The 13365-nt window shown below is 45.3% G+C and overlaps 1 protein-coding gene across 2 annotated transcripts in view; it reads right to left on the bottom strand.

Moving 5' to 3' along the window:
* LOC111259031 (uncharacterized) overlaps positions 1–13365 on the bottom strand; it is a 50977-nt gene that overhangs the window by 1883 nt on the left and 35729 nt on the right. Inside the window, exons 4-7 of one of the 2 annotated variants that reach the window (XM_022830701.2) lie at positions 12487–12621; positions 11245–11517; positions 6127–6372; positions 3975–4089 (exon numbers count right to left, since the gene is read on the bottom strand). In XM_022830701.2, coding sequence (XP_022686436.1) covers positions 3975–4089; positions 6127–6372; positions 11245–11517; positions 12487–12621 — 769 coding nt within the window. The remainder of the gene's footprint in view (positions 1–3974; positions 4090–6126; positions 6373–11244; positions 11518–12486; positions 12622–13365) is intronic. The other variant, XM_022830704.2, reaches the window with a different exon arrangement.

Below are 13365 nucleotides of genomic sequence, written 5' to 3'. Positions count from 1 at the left end.
GCTATGAACGATCAACAGCAGGCCCGTAGCGCCCCGCACAGTATACGCATATGTATATGCAGTGTCATATACATATGCTTTAAAGGCGGATACAAAGATATATCGATGGTATAACAGCCTTATTGGAGGGAAGCGCGCGAGAGAGAGAGAGAGAGAGAGAGAGAGAGAGAGAAACAAACGCCATATAACCTCGTGAGGATGAATTAGCTGGATGGAGGCGACGAGCTGGCGCTACTCAAACAGGCTGACACAGTCACAATCTTGTCGTTTCTGCCACTGCTCTAGCAGCTTCTGTTATCGCTATAGCGACTGGCGACGGTGGCTGTAAACTGTCAACAACTGCACTCCCTCAGGTCGTAACAAATAAGCGGTCGCGCCTGATGATGCTGATGAGGTTACTGCTGCTACCGCTGTCCTATGTTGCCCCTTTCCATGCTCGTCTCGTAGTAATATGCTATGGCGGTCGCTACGACTGTGACCACCGCTAGCCGTCTGTGCCTCGTTCCTTCCCGCCTAGCGGATATACATCACTTTCATTCTTCATTGTAGTATGATAAACGAAGATTTGACCACTCTGCTTCTGTTATTCGCAGTCGACAACCTGGTTGACGACCGATCGTCCTCAATAACAGTCGACTGTCTTGTCTTCAGCGCAGACTGTCTCTGCTTATCGTTCATTGTTCGCGGCAATTGCAAGAGAACGAAGCGGTAACATAAACATCGATCGCAGTTAATAGCGCTGTATGCGGATTGTCCTTCATTCCAACGAAGTTGCCCTCTTAGATTCGAACGCCCCGAGCCTTACAAAGTTCGTGCCAAGCCCCTCTGCCGCCATGCAAAGGAACCATTAATGTATAGTTGCACTAGAACGTTGCTTATCGTACTCATGGATGGATAGAGGCAGCAAGAGACAGCAATGATGCGAGGAAGCAAGGAAGCACAATGAACTGAGAGGGCTGGCTGTTTGCTGTCGTGTGTATGGGGCGTTGTTAGATATAGGGTAAAATATTTCGATGTTACTAATGGCTCATTGTTGACATGGCGTCAATTTACAGCATTTAAAAGCATTTAAATTTTATTGGTTTAACGCAAAAAGAAGCACAACGGGCGCTTAACGGAAGTGGCAATGGAGCGAAGCAGCCGAGGCAAGTTACGCCACTGGCCCATGGCACGATATGGTACAAGGCAAAGCGTCATTTGGCAATGAATTTCAGTTATTGTTGTCCTTAGGCTGTTCTCCTTGTCCCACAAAACGAACCGGTAAAATTATAGAGACATTTATTTTCTTCACCGTAGCGTCCACAACAGATAGCATTGCTGGCTTACTGCTTATCTGTGCCTTTCTGCTAGGAAGCATTTCGCAGATAGATCAGGCAAGAGAATGTACACACACCTATTCGTATATATACGTGCATATTCTTAGGGGTACTTACGTACATGCCTAGATATCAGTAGTAGGCTGCCTCTATCATGTTTTTTGGACTTCGACTACACCCACTCTTTTACTCGATTTTTTTTCTACACGAATGGAAAAATAGTGCAGTACCAGTGTATGTAGCAATGCGCGCATGTTTAGTGATAGTGACTACTGAATGAACGAGCGGGCAGCTTGCCAGCCAGCAGCGCCACCAGCTACAAGGTTTGCTACAAAGATATATTGTTACGGCTTCTTTTGCCCTTGTACCCCGTAAGGTTGTATCTATGGAATAGGATGATATGGTGACGACGGCGAAGATGGCAGCAGCAGCAGAGACGGCTACGAAGACAACCTTCACCCTCTGCGCCAACAGCGTCTGCCCGGTTGACTGGTCGCCCCCCAACTAGTCATTTCGTTGCCCCTTTCGTTGGCTTCTTGCCTGCTTCGGTTGCCTTCGTGCTTCCTTTTCCCGTTCGCTTCGCTCGCTAAATTCTCAGCAGCAAGCAGGCCACTACCGTCACGACTAGTAGTGTTTGCAGCATCTTCTTTTTCTTTCTTCAGCCACCGCGTTTTGCCCTTATTTTTTCCTCATCAGCTGTCGCTTGTCGTTTTTTCCTTTTCCGCCACCCTTCTACTTGAGACTGCAAACTCATCGTTGGCGGTATCGTCTTCGTCGAAGTTTTCGTCCTCTTTTTCCAGCTCCCCTCCAAATCCTGTTCTTTTGCAGCCACTAACGTCGTATAAGAACAAACATGAGTAGGAACGCAAAGACGGCCGTGCCTCAGATGCTATTGCGGCTAACGCCGTGTAGGCATAAGTCGAACTCATGCAGTATAAGGTACTGTCAACGAGTACCGAGTTCGGTCGGGGTTGGACGAAAGAAGGAACGAAGGGGACGTTACTACACGGAAAAAAAGCAAACTGTAGGAAAGTACTGCTTGTGCAACGGTGTGCCGCGTCCAGTAATAACTCCACTAGAGTAGCTCCACTAGGCATATGTCGGTTTGTATAACAAACTGCCCGGACTGCGCACAGGTTCCTGGTAACGCCTGCAACGAGAGTCTCGTACAGGTCGTTCGATGGCTACTTTTGCCGCTGATCTTGCCATTGCTGCTTCTAGGTTGGAAAAGCCCTTAGTGAAGTGTAGTAGAACGATTGTGTCGGGAAAACTGGCGAGTACAAAAATGTTACCGCCGCGTTGCTTTCTATGCCTGTGCCAAGCCCTGACTTAGCACCTGGTCCTGTTTGGCCGTTATCCCTCAGTTCAAGCCCCTTTAACTTTTTTTATTCGCCGCCTTTGGCTAGCGAAATGACCAGGGTAGACGCAAAGGCTGGTTGCCAGCCGACTAAAGGGTAGAAAGGAGGAACAGGAAAGTACTGCAAAACGAGCTGCAACTCCAACCCCTTCCACTGTTCGAACGAGCGAAGAACAGCAGCGGTAGCATCAGCACCACGGTAGCGGGCCGGAAGGTCTCCCAGTAAATCAACTACCGAGGAAGCGAGCGAACGAGCACCGAACCAACTCAGCAAGACTTCACCCGGCGTTGCCTTCGACCATCTTCTTAAACTCGTAACGCGTACACACAACGTCATAGGCCGGAAGACGAACTAAGAACTTTTAGGCGCCCCAACGCCACCGCGACTGCTGCCAGGCCATTACAACCACCTCGATATGCCATAGCCCCACGAGCGTCAAGCCTTCGTCGACGACCACCCGGTACCAAGTCTACGTTCAACGTTTGCGCGAAGTGAGGCATTCACTCTTTACACAAAGAGGAGTTCATGTGTTATACGACGGGCGAACGCACCGTCTCGCCGTGTCCCGTCTCCTCCCGCTGCTTACAATACTCGATTTCGCGCGCATGATGATAGAAAACGCCACGGTTATTTAAGAGGGACTTGCAGGACGCGGGAGGAGGGCGGGGAAGGTAGTCGAGGTTGGTTCTTTGAAAGTTAGCAATACGGAAACCCTAGATAGGCAGTGCGACGACACAGTGCGGTGCGCTCAAATAGCATAAAAACCTCATGTCCTGCTGCTTTCCTGTTTGCTTTTGCTCATCAATGGATATTATTCATTTAGGGGGCAAAAAGCCGTGACGGGAATTTGGTAACTGTGCAGGTCCAGTGAGATATACCCTTACAAATTTACAAGGCTACATAAGCTGGCGACATACAATCCAGATAAGGTTTCAGCTATGGAACACAGAAGAAATGTGTACAACAGTTAAAACGTCAACGTAATACAAAAAAAGGCTGAACGAAACAATCCAGCCATGGAAAATCGAACAGTCTAACGGAACCTTTAGGCTGGCCATTAGTCAGCATTTTCATGACTGCACTGTAATGTAACCGAAGAAAAGATTTAAGGACAAAACGGTATTCCAAAGATACTACTCTAATAAAATGAGCTACCGTCCCCGCATATTTGCTTTTTGTGGGACCCTTGTTTAGTCACTTAGGGGATCACGTATTCTGAACCTCAAATATTACGATAAAGAAATCAACGATTGTGGAAAACAAAATTCAAACAACTTATCGCATGTCAGTTGCCACTCACCGAATGATTTTTTGTTAATTGCTCAGTGGACTGGGTCGTGTTGCTCTTGGAAAAGTTTTTTGATCCGACTCCAGACGGGAGGGTGCGGGAATGCTTCGGCGGATAATTATACGATCTGCAATGATCAAAAGCGGTATTGATTATTAAAGAGAACTGTAACTTAGTAGATATTCTTTATTATAACAAAACGTTTTTCTCAAGAAAATGTTGTCCGGGCTCGGTGGCCTAGAGGTGCCTCTTTGCGTCGCTATTTTTACCAATTACAATATTACAAGAATTTTATTTATTAATTAACAATCTGCGCTCGAGAATTAGAGAGAAGCCAGACGGCGATAAAATGATAGAGTTGTCTGAGCGATAATTTCACACAGCGGCATCGGCCAAGCATTTATATTGGACAATATCAACAATTCTACCCTTCCTGCCATATCCTAAATCATTGATTCACATTCGTTTAGGAGTAATCCTACTCTATTACTATTTCAAGTGTTTTGTTTCGAGACAAAATGTATGCGATTCTCTCTTAGGTAGCTGGGGTCTTCCCAAGACCAGCCAGACAAACTCGAGCACGAAAGAAGCGAAGCCATAGATTCGAACTATTGGAATACACAAAGCTTTACTGCGAAGCTCCGCTGGTCGACAGCAATAACGGATATCGTCGAGCGCTGCACCTTGTGTTAAGGTTTATCCGTTCTGACTCGATTCGCAGGAACAAAGGACGCCGGGAGCTGCGTTACCGCCACAGCCAAAGCAATCATCAAAGCGGCAGCTAGGGATCTGAGGGGCTGAGGGAGCTGCTCTCCGTTTGAAACTTCGCGTGAAGCTGCTGCTAGCCGCAGATTCCGGCAATCAGCAGAGAACCCAGTCGCTCAGTAAAGTTTAATTATGGCCATCACTTGGTTCAGACGAGCGTTACGTTAAGTTGAATTGAAAAACTGGAGCAGCAACCAAAGGTATCGAAAGATAGTTAAGGAGTCCCGTGGGATGTTGTTGGGCTTTATAGAACCAGCAGGGCTAAAGCGAGCTACTGCAGGGTCCTGAGGTTGCTGCCTACCAAATGGCTGCATCTTTTCATTAGGACAAGAGCATGCCTCAGCGGTAGTCACGGCGGAAGCAACATATATTATATAGGTTGCAACACGAGCAATGCAATATAAGAAGCTGCCGGAAATGCTCGACATTCGAACAACACGTTAATGGTTTCACGGCAATGCACGTAGGCTATGGTGTACGTCCATACGACGCGCTTTTCTACGACGCGGAGTGAGATCCAGGCCAAGCTTGCCGTTGTTGAGCTTATCCCATGCTCGATTCCACAACTGTCGAATGCTAAATCAATCTGCTCTGACTGTTTCAGATGCTCACTTATAGAGAGCGAGCGAGTGTGCAAGTAATAAAAGAATAATGACTTCTGAAAGCACTAGAGCTGTCCAATCCAGTACTTCTGACATTGGAAATACTGCATTGCGGACCAATTTTGATATTATCACAGATATAATGGCAAGCGGCTTAGGGGATGTAGGGTAAGTGTGAAATAAGCTCATTCATATTATTAGGGAAAATCACAGATTATGAGTACTAGCTGGAGACTGGTACCCTACTCATGCCCATCGCGGCTTCGGTGAATTCGGTCAAAATCTGATACAAAATTATGTTCTTTGTGATTTTTTGCTTAGATATAGCACCAAACACTCTAGTTCAGTACAAAAGGACTAAAATTTAGTAACGCATAGTAATGATGGTTACGGGTAGAAAAACCACCCACGGGCAAATTCTTCGGTATTTTCTTAAATCTGTCAATTCTGTGCTCTGTATTTATCTACCTCTGAAACGAGGACGCTGAATAAACTCGATACTAATGTGATGGTACTGAGGCAGTAATCTATTCTTATCTAACGCTCCTATTTGAGAGCTGACTTCATATATACACTTTTTTTTTTCAGAGTAATAACGCCTCATTTAACTACCTTCTGGAGAAACTTTCCATATCGTATCATACGATAGAACGGCGCAAGTACAAAAACTAAATCTTATTCATGGACTTTACTGGTCGGGTTATGCCACCCAAAAGCAAGTCAGTGCCTTGTTTTCATTTGGACAATAACAATATTCTTTGATGAAACTAAGCATGTCCAAATACAGTATGTCCCACCTGAATCGACTCCTTTCAGGCGAAAAATCGACGCGAGGCCTTATCGCTAAATTGTTGGGCCTTATAGCCGGAGCCGCCCGGCTTGTGACATGCGGCCCAGCTGTTCCATGCGTGCCCATCGCACGCGGTGCGCCAGAAGGCGTCACGTCGTCTAGGGGGACTAGACAGGTGTCGAACGGCTGAACAACACCGGGACCGAATGGAGTCACAGGGCTTAAGCAGCCCGAGTATTCGCTCGCGGTTGGACTGTAATTAGATAGAAAAAAGAGGAGAAATGACCATAATAAACTGAACATGCTTGCCTTCAGGATCTAATATATTTGTTATCTTTCATTTCGTCATCAGTAACTAACAGCTAATAATTAACAGTTGTTTTCTTATCGTACTTGAATATTGAGACATAGTAAAAAAGAAATTAATGTAGCAAGAATTACAATATAACGATGCTATCAGACATAACTAGGAATTAGATGATAATTAAATAGCATCTGTTTTTATCCTTGTTGTTGATCGACTGTTTAATGCACATAGTGATTTAAAAAATATACCTCAGCTGCATAGCTAGATAGGGCAAACAGATGAACTACGTGCTGAAGTAGTTCAATACGTAGTATGCCTTACGGAGTGTCAAATGCGCTCTCATTTTTACAAGTAGTTAAGGGAAGCACGAGTGATGCCGATAACATTGACATACGATCTAAGAAGGGAATATGAATAAAGATACTTCTATATAAAGACACAAAAAAGCAGCGACTTGCTTGACCCATATATATATATATATATATTCTGGCTGTGTGTAATCTCACAGGACTCGTTCTTGCCTGAGGGTGGTCAGCACGCTTAAAGTGTTTCATTTATTCTCGTAGGCGCTGACCGCCGTTGCAAGGCAAATCTTTTCAGAATGGCAATATTCGGACCTCGAAGTAGGACAGAGTCAGTGACGGGTGAAATAAATGACAAAAAGAATGAGGAAGGTCGAGACGAGAAAATTGAATACGAGCATTGCGGAATCAAGCCGTTGGTTCCCTAACGTTCTCAAATGGCTTCCCAGCCGGTCAGCGTTCCAGAGAGCTCCTTTCTACTTAATTATCGAGCTTGTTCGTATGACACGACGACAAAACTGCTAAAGACTCTTGGAAAACGCCAACACGAGGGACGCAAAGATAGCAAAGAAGAAGGAGGTCATAGGGAACGACTACGAAGAGATGACCAACGAATTCTGACCGTTGTCGTGGCTCGTCTACCGCTGCCGCCTTCATCACCGCCATCGTTCTTATCACATCCCGCTACGGTGGCTGGCAACGTTCTGACGGCAACACATCCGCTGACGCCTGCAGCTACCATGAGCGTTTGCTACTCCTATTACTACTACAACTTTCCAGTCGTCGACCTAGCATAGGCAACAAACGAGGAAGCCACTGCGAAAACAAATGAGGGAGATCTAATTTCAACATTTTGCACTTGATCGTAGTTATTTAGCCAGCAGTGAGCTGCTTTGGCGTTCAGCTACTACTGATGTAGAGTAAGGCTGAACTGAATAACAGCGACGGCCCCCCTTCAGTACGATTAATGTGCGAAAGAGAGACGGAAGGAGCTATAGGACTGCCACTAGAGAAGAGCTTGACCGAGAGGGCCGCCGTGCCGCTGCTGCTATTAGAGTGGTGCGTCCGGCTAGGCCGGCTGACGATTCTCATTTGGCCTTTCTGCCGACACCGTCGCATTCTAGCGCGGTATGGACGAAAAAGAATTTTCTTCTCATCGTCTCGCTCGACCCCTTACCCCGTGCCCCTAAAGCCTCAATCCTCTCTTTTGCAGCAGTTGATGTCGTCCTGTCTGCTTACCACTCGTTCGAGCGTGCTGTCGGGAGCTGTTACTGCCTGCCGACAAGTTAATCCCTGGGTAATAGAATATCTGAGGCGGATCCGCCAGGAGCAACCACGAGGAGCCGGAAGGACCGAATGGCACCCGATGTGTCCGTTGTCTGCGGCGACACTAATCTGTTTATAGGCAGGTCTCCAGGCCTCTGGCAGGGGCAGCTCGCCTTTGCCAAGAAGTGGTCCTAGCGATGGCGGTGGATGTGGAGAGGTGCCGACATGACCTAGTGGAAACCAGCCAAAACCAACTAAAGTGCTACAGCACTAGTTCGCTATTGAGTTTTCTATAGTTGCGCTCGTCAAAGCACTAAAAGTGGCAGCGTAAACGTAGCAACAAACACTGTTGCTCCAGCGGAAGCCGCTGCACTACCGCTGATCGAAAACACTCTTCAAGAGGTCAAAAGGACGGCCACGGAAACGAGAGGACGAATCGGCCAGCTGGAACGCCGAAGCGGAAAGCTTTCACAGATTCTGAAGGAGGTTGATAGGAGAGATACGGGAGAATGAGCGATCATAAAACTAAAGAATATGGTGGAGGCGATAAAAGCAGACGGTTAGTCAACTGAAACAAGTTGCCCAGAAGCCATAAGTATCACTTTAGTGGCTGAAATGGCCAAATTGCCGTAGCTGTTGCGATACACATAATTCCACACACCTTCTCAGCCAAAGTTGAGTCAAGGTAATATTGAATTAAATAACAACACGTTTTTTTATAGTGGATATTCAGCAAGAATCGGAACTGAGATATCTCTTGATATTCCCTTGCTATATTAAAAGACCGTTCGCTTTATCGGTCAGCCAGCCGGGAGACGACGCAGTATTGTCAGCGTCTATGCGCGTATTCCAGAAACTAGCTTAGACTGTGCCGGTGTACAAAGTTATGCTTTAAAATATTCGTCAAGCAGAAATTTCTAAGGGCAATAGCAAATTAGCAAGGAAGAATCGTCATTGTAATAGCTGGCGTACCATATTAATGTGGTGGCCTTTAAAGGGTAGCAATAGGACAACTGCAAATCAGTCTACGACACGGTAGCACGCATTTTTCAATAATTTAGATCTTGCATAGATCATTCTGTACTCAATAAGGTAAACACCTATCGGCTTTGTTTGATAGCCTGAATACCACTTAAGGGGTTCGTCGCACAATAAGATGTTGAAATATCATTATACTTGGACTATATCCAAAGGTAGCGTTGCCGTTGTGACTTAGTTGGTACAACTATTCTACAACTAATCTAATTATAATGCATCGTAGACAGATTTAAGCGTTACACAAAAATTATCATCATCGCTGTCCTAGTCACTAGTGCTTCCAGTTAATATATTGACATTTATCCGTCATCAAGTTATATCCGAAGCTAGGCGATCATTACTTATGTATGAAAATATATACGAGGCTAGCTACCGTATCGCTTCCAAATACCCCTCGCGGTTTTTGATTCTGTGCTTTGCGCACAAACTCATATATTATCCGCGACAATAACGAAGATTGTAATAAGGCTTCTGTGGAACGATTATTAATAAAAGACATACATTACTTAAAAATAGACCAGGTTTAACTTTCAAACCGGGATCCGTTTATGCAGCAAACGGATAATTGTGTGTCCAGGGTGAGACGTAAACGTGAACCAGTTCTCCCACAAGTTCGCGTACCGTTTGCGCTCTTGTAGGCGCTTTACGTTCGTTCTTGTGTTCACCGACTCATTCGTTTTCTTCCTTTCGTCTCATGCTACACTACTAGAATCGTAGGATATCCGGAGTCCATTCCGTTGTCGTTATTGCCGTTATGGTCGTTGCCGCCGTAACAGCGAATGAAAAATGCCATGCACAAACTTGTGAATCGCAGCGCCACCACGGCGAAATAAGACCGGGGCAACTGCGGTCGGTCTGTCAGGTAAGCTGCCTGGGCGACACCGGCTGAAGCATCCGGAATGTCCCGCTGCCTTCCTGCCTGCAGTGTTTAGGGCGCTGCCGCGACTCTCAGTCATTAGCAGCGTCTCCCCTGAGATAAGTCCGGAGGAAAGTGGATTTGTCAGTCAGACGGGCGGAGTGCCGCCTGCAGAGTCAGTCATTCCGCCACTACATGTAGCGTTTTTCGTGGTACATATCGACTTCCTTCACGTCAGGACCGACATGACGCCCGAGTTCCAACAGTCTCCTGCAATGCCGCACTCCGGTCTGCCTGCCTCTATTACCACCGGTACCGGCGACTCTAAGTTTTGGTAGAGCGAGTGTAACAGCGGTGTTTACCGAAGAGATGGGATACACAGGCCTCCGACAAAAGAGTTCATAACCGCTCCTCGACCATGTAACCCCAGCTCCATGCTCTGTTAACCACCCTTTCTTTCTCTCTCTGTTTGTTTTTGCGTTGCGCAATGAATGCAACTTGCTTTTTCGCCCGGGCAGTTGTCGGGGGTGTGCACCCCCTTGCCACTGGAGACTCAAACATGTCATGTTGGCTTCTCCTGCATCCGCCACCCGGTCCACCATCGAGAGCCGAATGAAACTTGCACTGACTCGAGAAAAAGACAGCGATCCGCAGGCCGCTAACAGGGCAATCTTTCTCTCGCGTATTTAAGTCTTCTATAGTTTTCTTCATAACACACTCGTACCATGCGAAAAAGAGAGGGAGAAGGTGCTAACGGAAAAACAAACGGACATCGACGTCTGCTAACATGGCTCACTGTGTTCACCACCCACAATCCTACCAGGATTCACGACCAGAAAGGCAGCATTCAGAAGGACTATCGGGACACAAATCCAACGAACTTTTACTACTCTTCACGTGAAGAGCGTCGTAGACTAGTAGAGAAATGATTCGTACAGCATGCCCCAAGAGAGAAAGAAACAATTCGTCATAGACTCGGAGAGTGGATTCAAGCCAGAAAAACAAGGGTAAACTGGTTGTCACTTATTTTCACTCGGTTTCTTAAAAGAAAAACAATTTTGTATCTGTGTTGAATTTCGAACAGTAATATAGGGAAAAAGCATGAGAATGTTTGATGTGACCTTGCAGATTTAAAAGCGATAAAGTGTATATACTTAAGCACTGAAAAAAATACTAAACTTGACCACACTAACTTTATCGTCATTGACAACATACCCATGTGAATGGGTTCTCTAATAATTGAACCAAGCTGATTGCTGGAGACTTTAAATCGTTTACTTATGCTTCATGACCATATTCTGCGATAACTGCATCTTGCGTTACGTAAACGTACATGAGAGACAATAACAGACGTACCTGTAGAGTGTGTGCGCGCGTGGAATTCGGTTATTAAAGTCAACATTGCGTGAATGTGACCGAGGAGTTTGGGCCGCCTCGAGAAGATCGAGCGTTTTTGAAGATGGTGAGCGGCGGCAGCATCGGATCGAACAGATGACACAGGCGATAAATAGCACGATACAGAGGAGAACGATGACGGCGACTAGGATGATTAGTTCTTCGCGATACGTCGGAAAGCGGCCTGCGCGGGTTATTGTTGGACGGGTCATTAGATCGACCTGATGTTCCGCACTAGAACGATGCGAGTACGACCAAAATATCAACGAGTCATAGATGCACACGAAGAGCACCAATAAACGTTATGTAAAATAGAAAAGAGACAAAAAGCAAAAAAAAAAGATTAATTATTATGGATATTATTTGGTAGATAGTCGAACCACTTCTATCGATGACGGACAAGGTCTTGTTGTCGCTGCATACTGTCGTTTGAGAATTTTTGTGATATTCCTAAAACGAACAGCTAGCCCTACTATTACTAATTGTTGTATTCTATCTAACGTTCGTTGGAAAGTATCACCTTTGGATTGAAGGTTAAGGTAAGGATTACTGTTGGCCGAATATGGTTTTGTCCGATTTGACATTTTAACTTATTACGCAGTGCAATACGATAGTTCTCAAAAGATTGTGGAATAACTGTGGTTATCAGTTTTTATAATTCTTTGATTAGATAGATTTTTACCTTAAAATAAAGTGTGATTTATATTACAAATATTATCCACGAGGTTCTGTCTCTTTTTTCTATATATATATATATATATATATATATGTGGCTAATGTATTGATTCTAATATGCTACATAAATGAAGTTTCCACCCACCTCAATTCAGATCTGCTTGTCTAAGCCTAATTGGTATAAAGAATTCATATATAGTATAACTGTAAAATGAAATAAAGATTCCCCGTATGTTGATTGATTAGGCAGTCCATTGTTAAACAGGGCGCTAAGGGATGAAAAAATCAAGAGAGACAAAACAGCTGGTGCATGGGGCCGATGATGTTTGACTCGCTTAACATAGAAAAGCTATGTTAAATTGGTGCTGAGAGTTTTATTGGTGAATACGGAAAAACTTCCAGCTAGCTTTAGGGTGTGCCAGTTCGAGCGTGTATTCTAATAGGTGGGTGATGTTGCTGGACTTAACATAAACTTATCTTCGATCTTCTAATTATACCAAGCCAGCATATACTATATTGATAACTTACCCGTCGTGTAGAGTGAATCCGGTGATAACCATGTGTTCTCCCACAGTAATGTTCTTTACGTGCTCCTCGAGTTTAGCTAGCAGTTTCTTGAAGTCACCATCAGTTGCTGTGACTGTTAGATTAAGTGTAAGAAACCTGCGGAAATAATACGGTAGACGGCAAAACGAAAAACAAAAACAGATATAAAAACAGAAAGGTATGGTTAATGTCAGCAAACAACACCGCAACGTTCAGAGTGCGGATTTTACTTCGCACCTAAGTGTACGCTTTTTTTTTGTTCGCATTACAAATGTTCTGTTGTGTAGCCGAGGCAGGCCAGTGAGAAAGGCCGCGCCCATAGGACAGGCCCAGGTCAAGAAGGGCCTGGATGGCTCGATGGGCACGGCTCCGAAAAACGAGTCTTTTTCTCTTTTGGTTTTTTCTACCGAGTAAACTCTCACTAGGCAGTAATGCAAGCGATACGGCAGGAAATGAATTCAAATGGATACGACGGAGCCGACAAGCAAGCACCTACGGATAATACAACGTTAGTCTCGCATGGACAACCAGCATCTATGGTCTACTGGTCCTTTTGTGTGAGTTGTAAAAGGAAAGCACGAAAAAACGAGAACAAAAACGAGGGATTGTGCTGTGGAAGCTTGTGCTTCGGACCGCTTGCACTCTGTTTTACTTGCAAACATGGGCCATGGTAGACAGCTAAGTACCAGAACTTGTTTCCCTAATGTGTGTGTGTTTGCGTCAGCCTGCAGTGATGTACCAATTGGTGTTTTTGCCGCTGATTCTGCTGTTTTTTTATGTTTGAAAGATGGCAGTAGCTGTTTCGGCATTTTCTCGCGTCAACACAAAGGAAAGAGGCGGCGACCGAGTCGCTTGCGGGAC

The sequence above is a fragment of the Varroa jacobsoni genome, unplaced genomic scaffold (assembly GCF_002532875.2).
Source record: "Varroa jacobsoni isolate VJ856 unplaced genomic scaffold, vjacob_1.0 scaffold_288, whole genome shotgun sequence".
Taxonomy (NCBI): Eukaryota; Metazoa; Arthropoda; class Arachnida; order Mesostigmata; family Varroidae; genus Varroa; species Varroa jacobsoni.
Note: the sequence above shows the minus strand (reverse complement) of the source record. Positions and strands in the feature narration are given on the sequence as shown.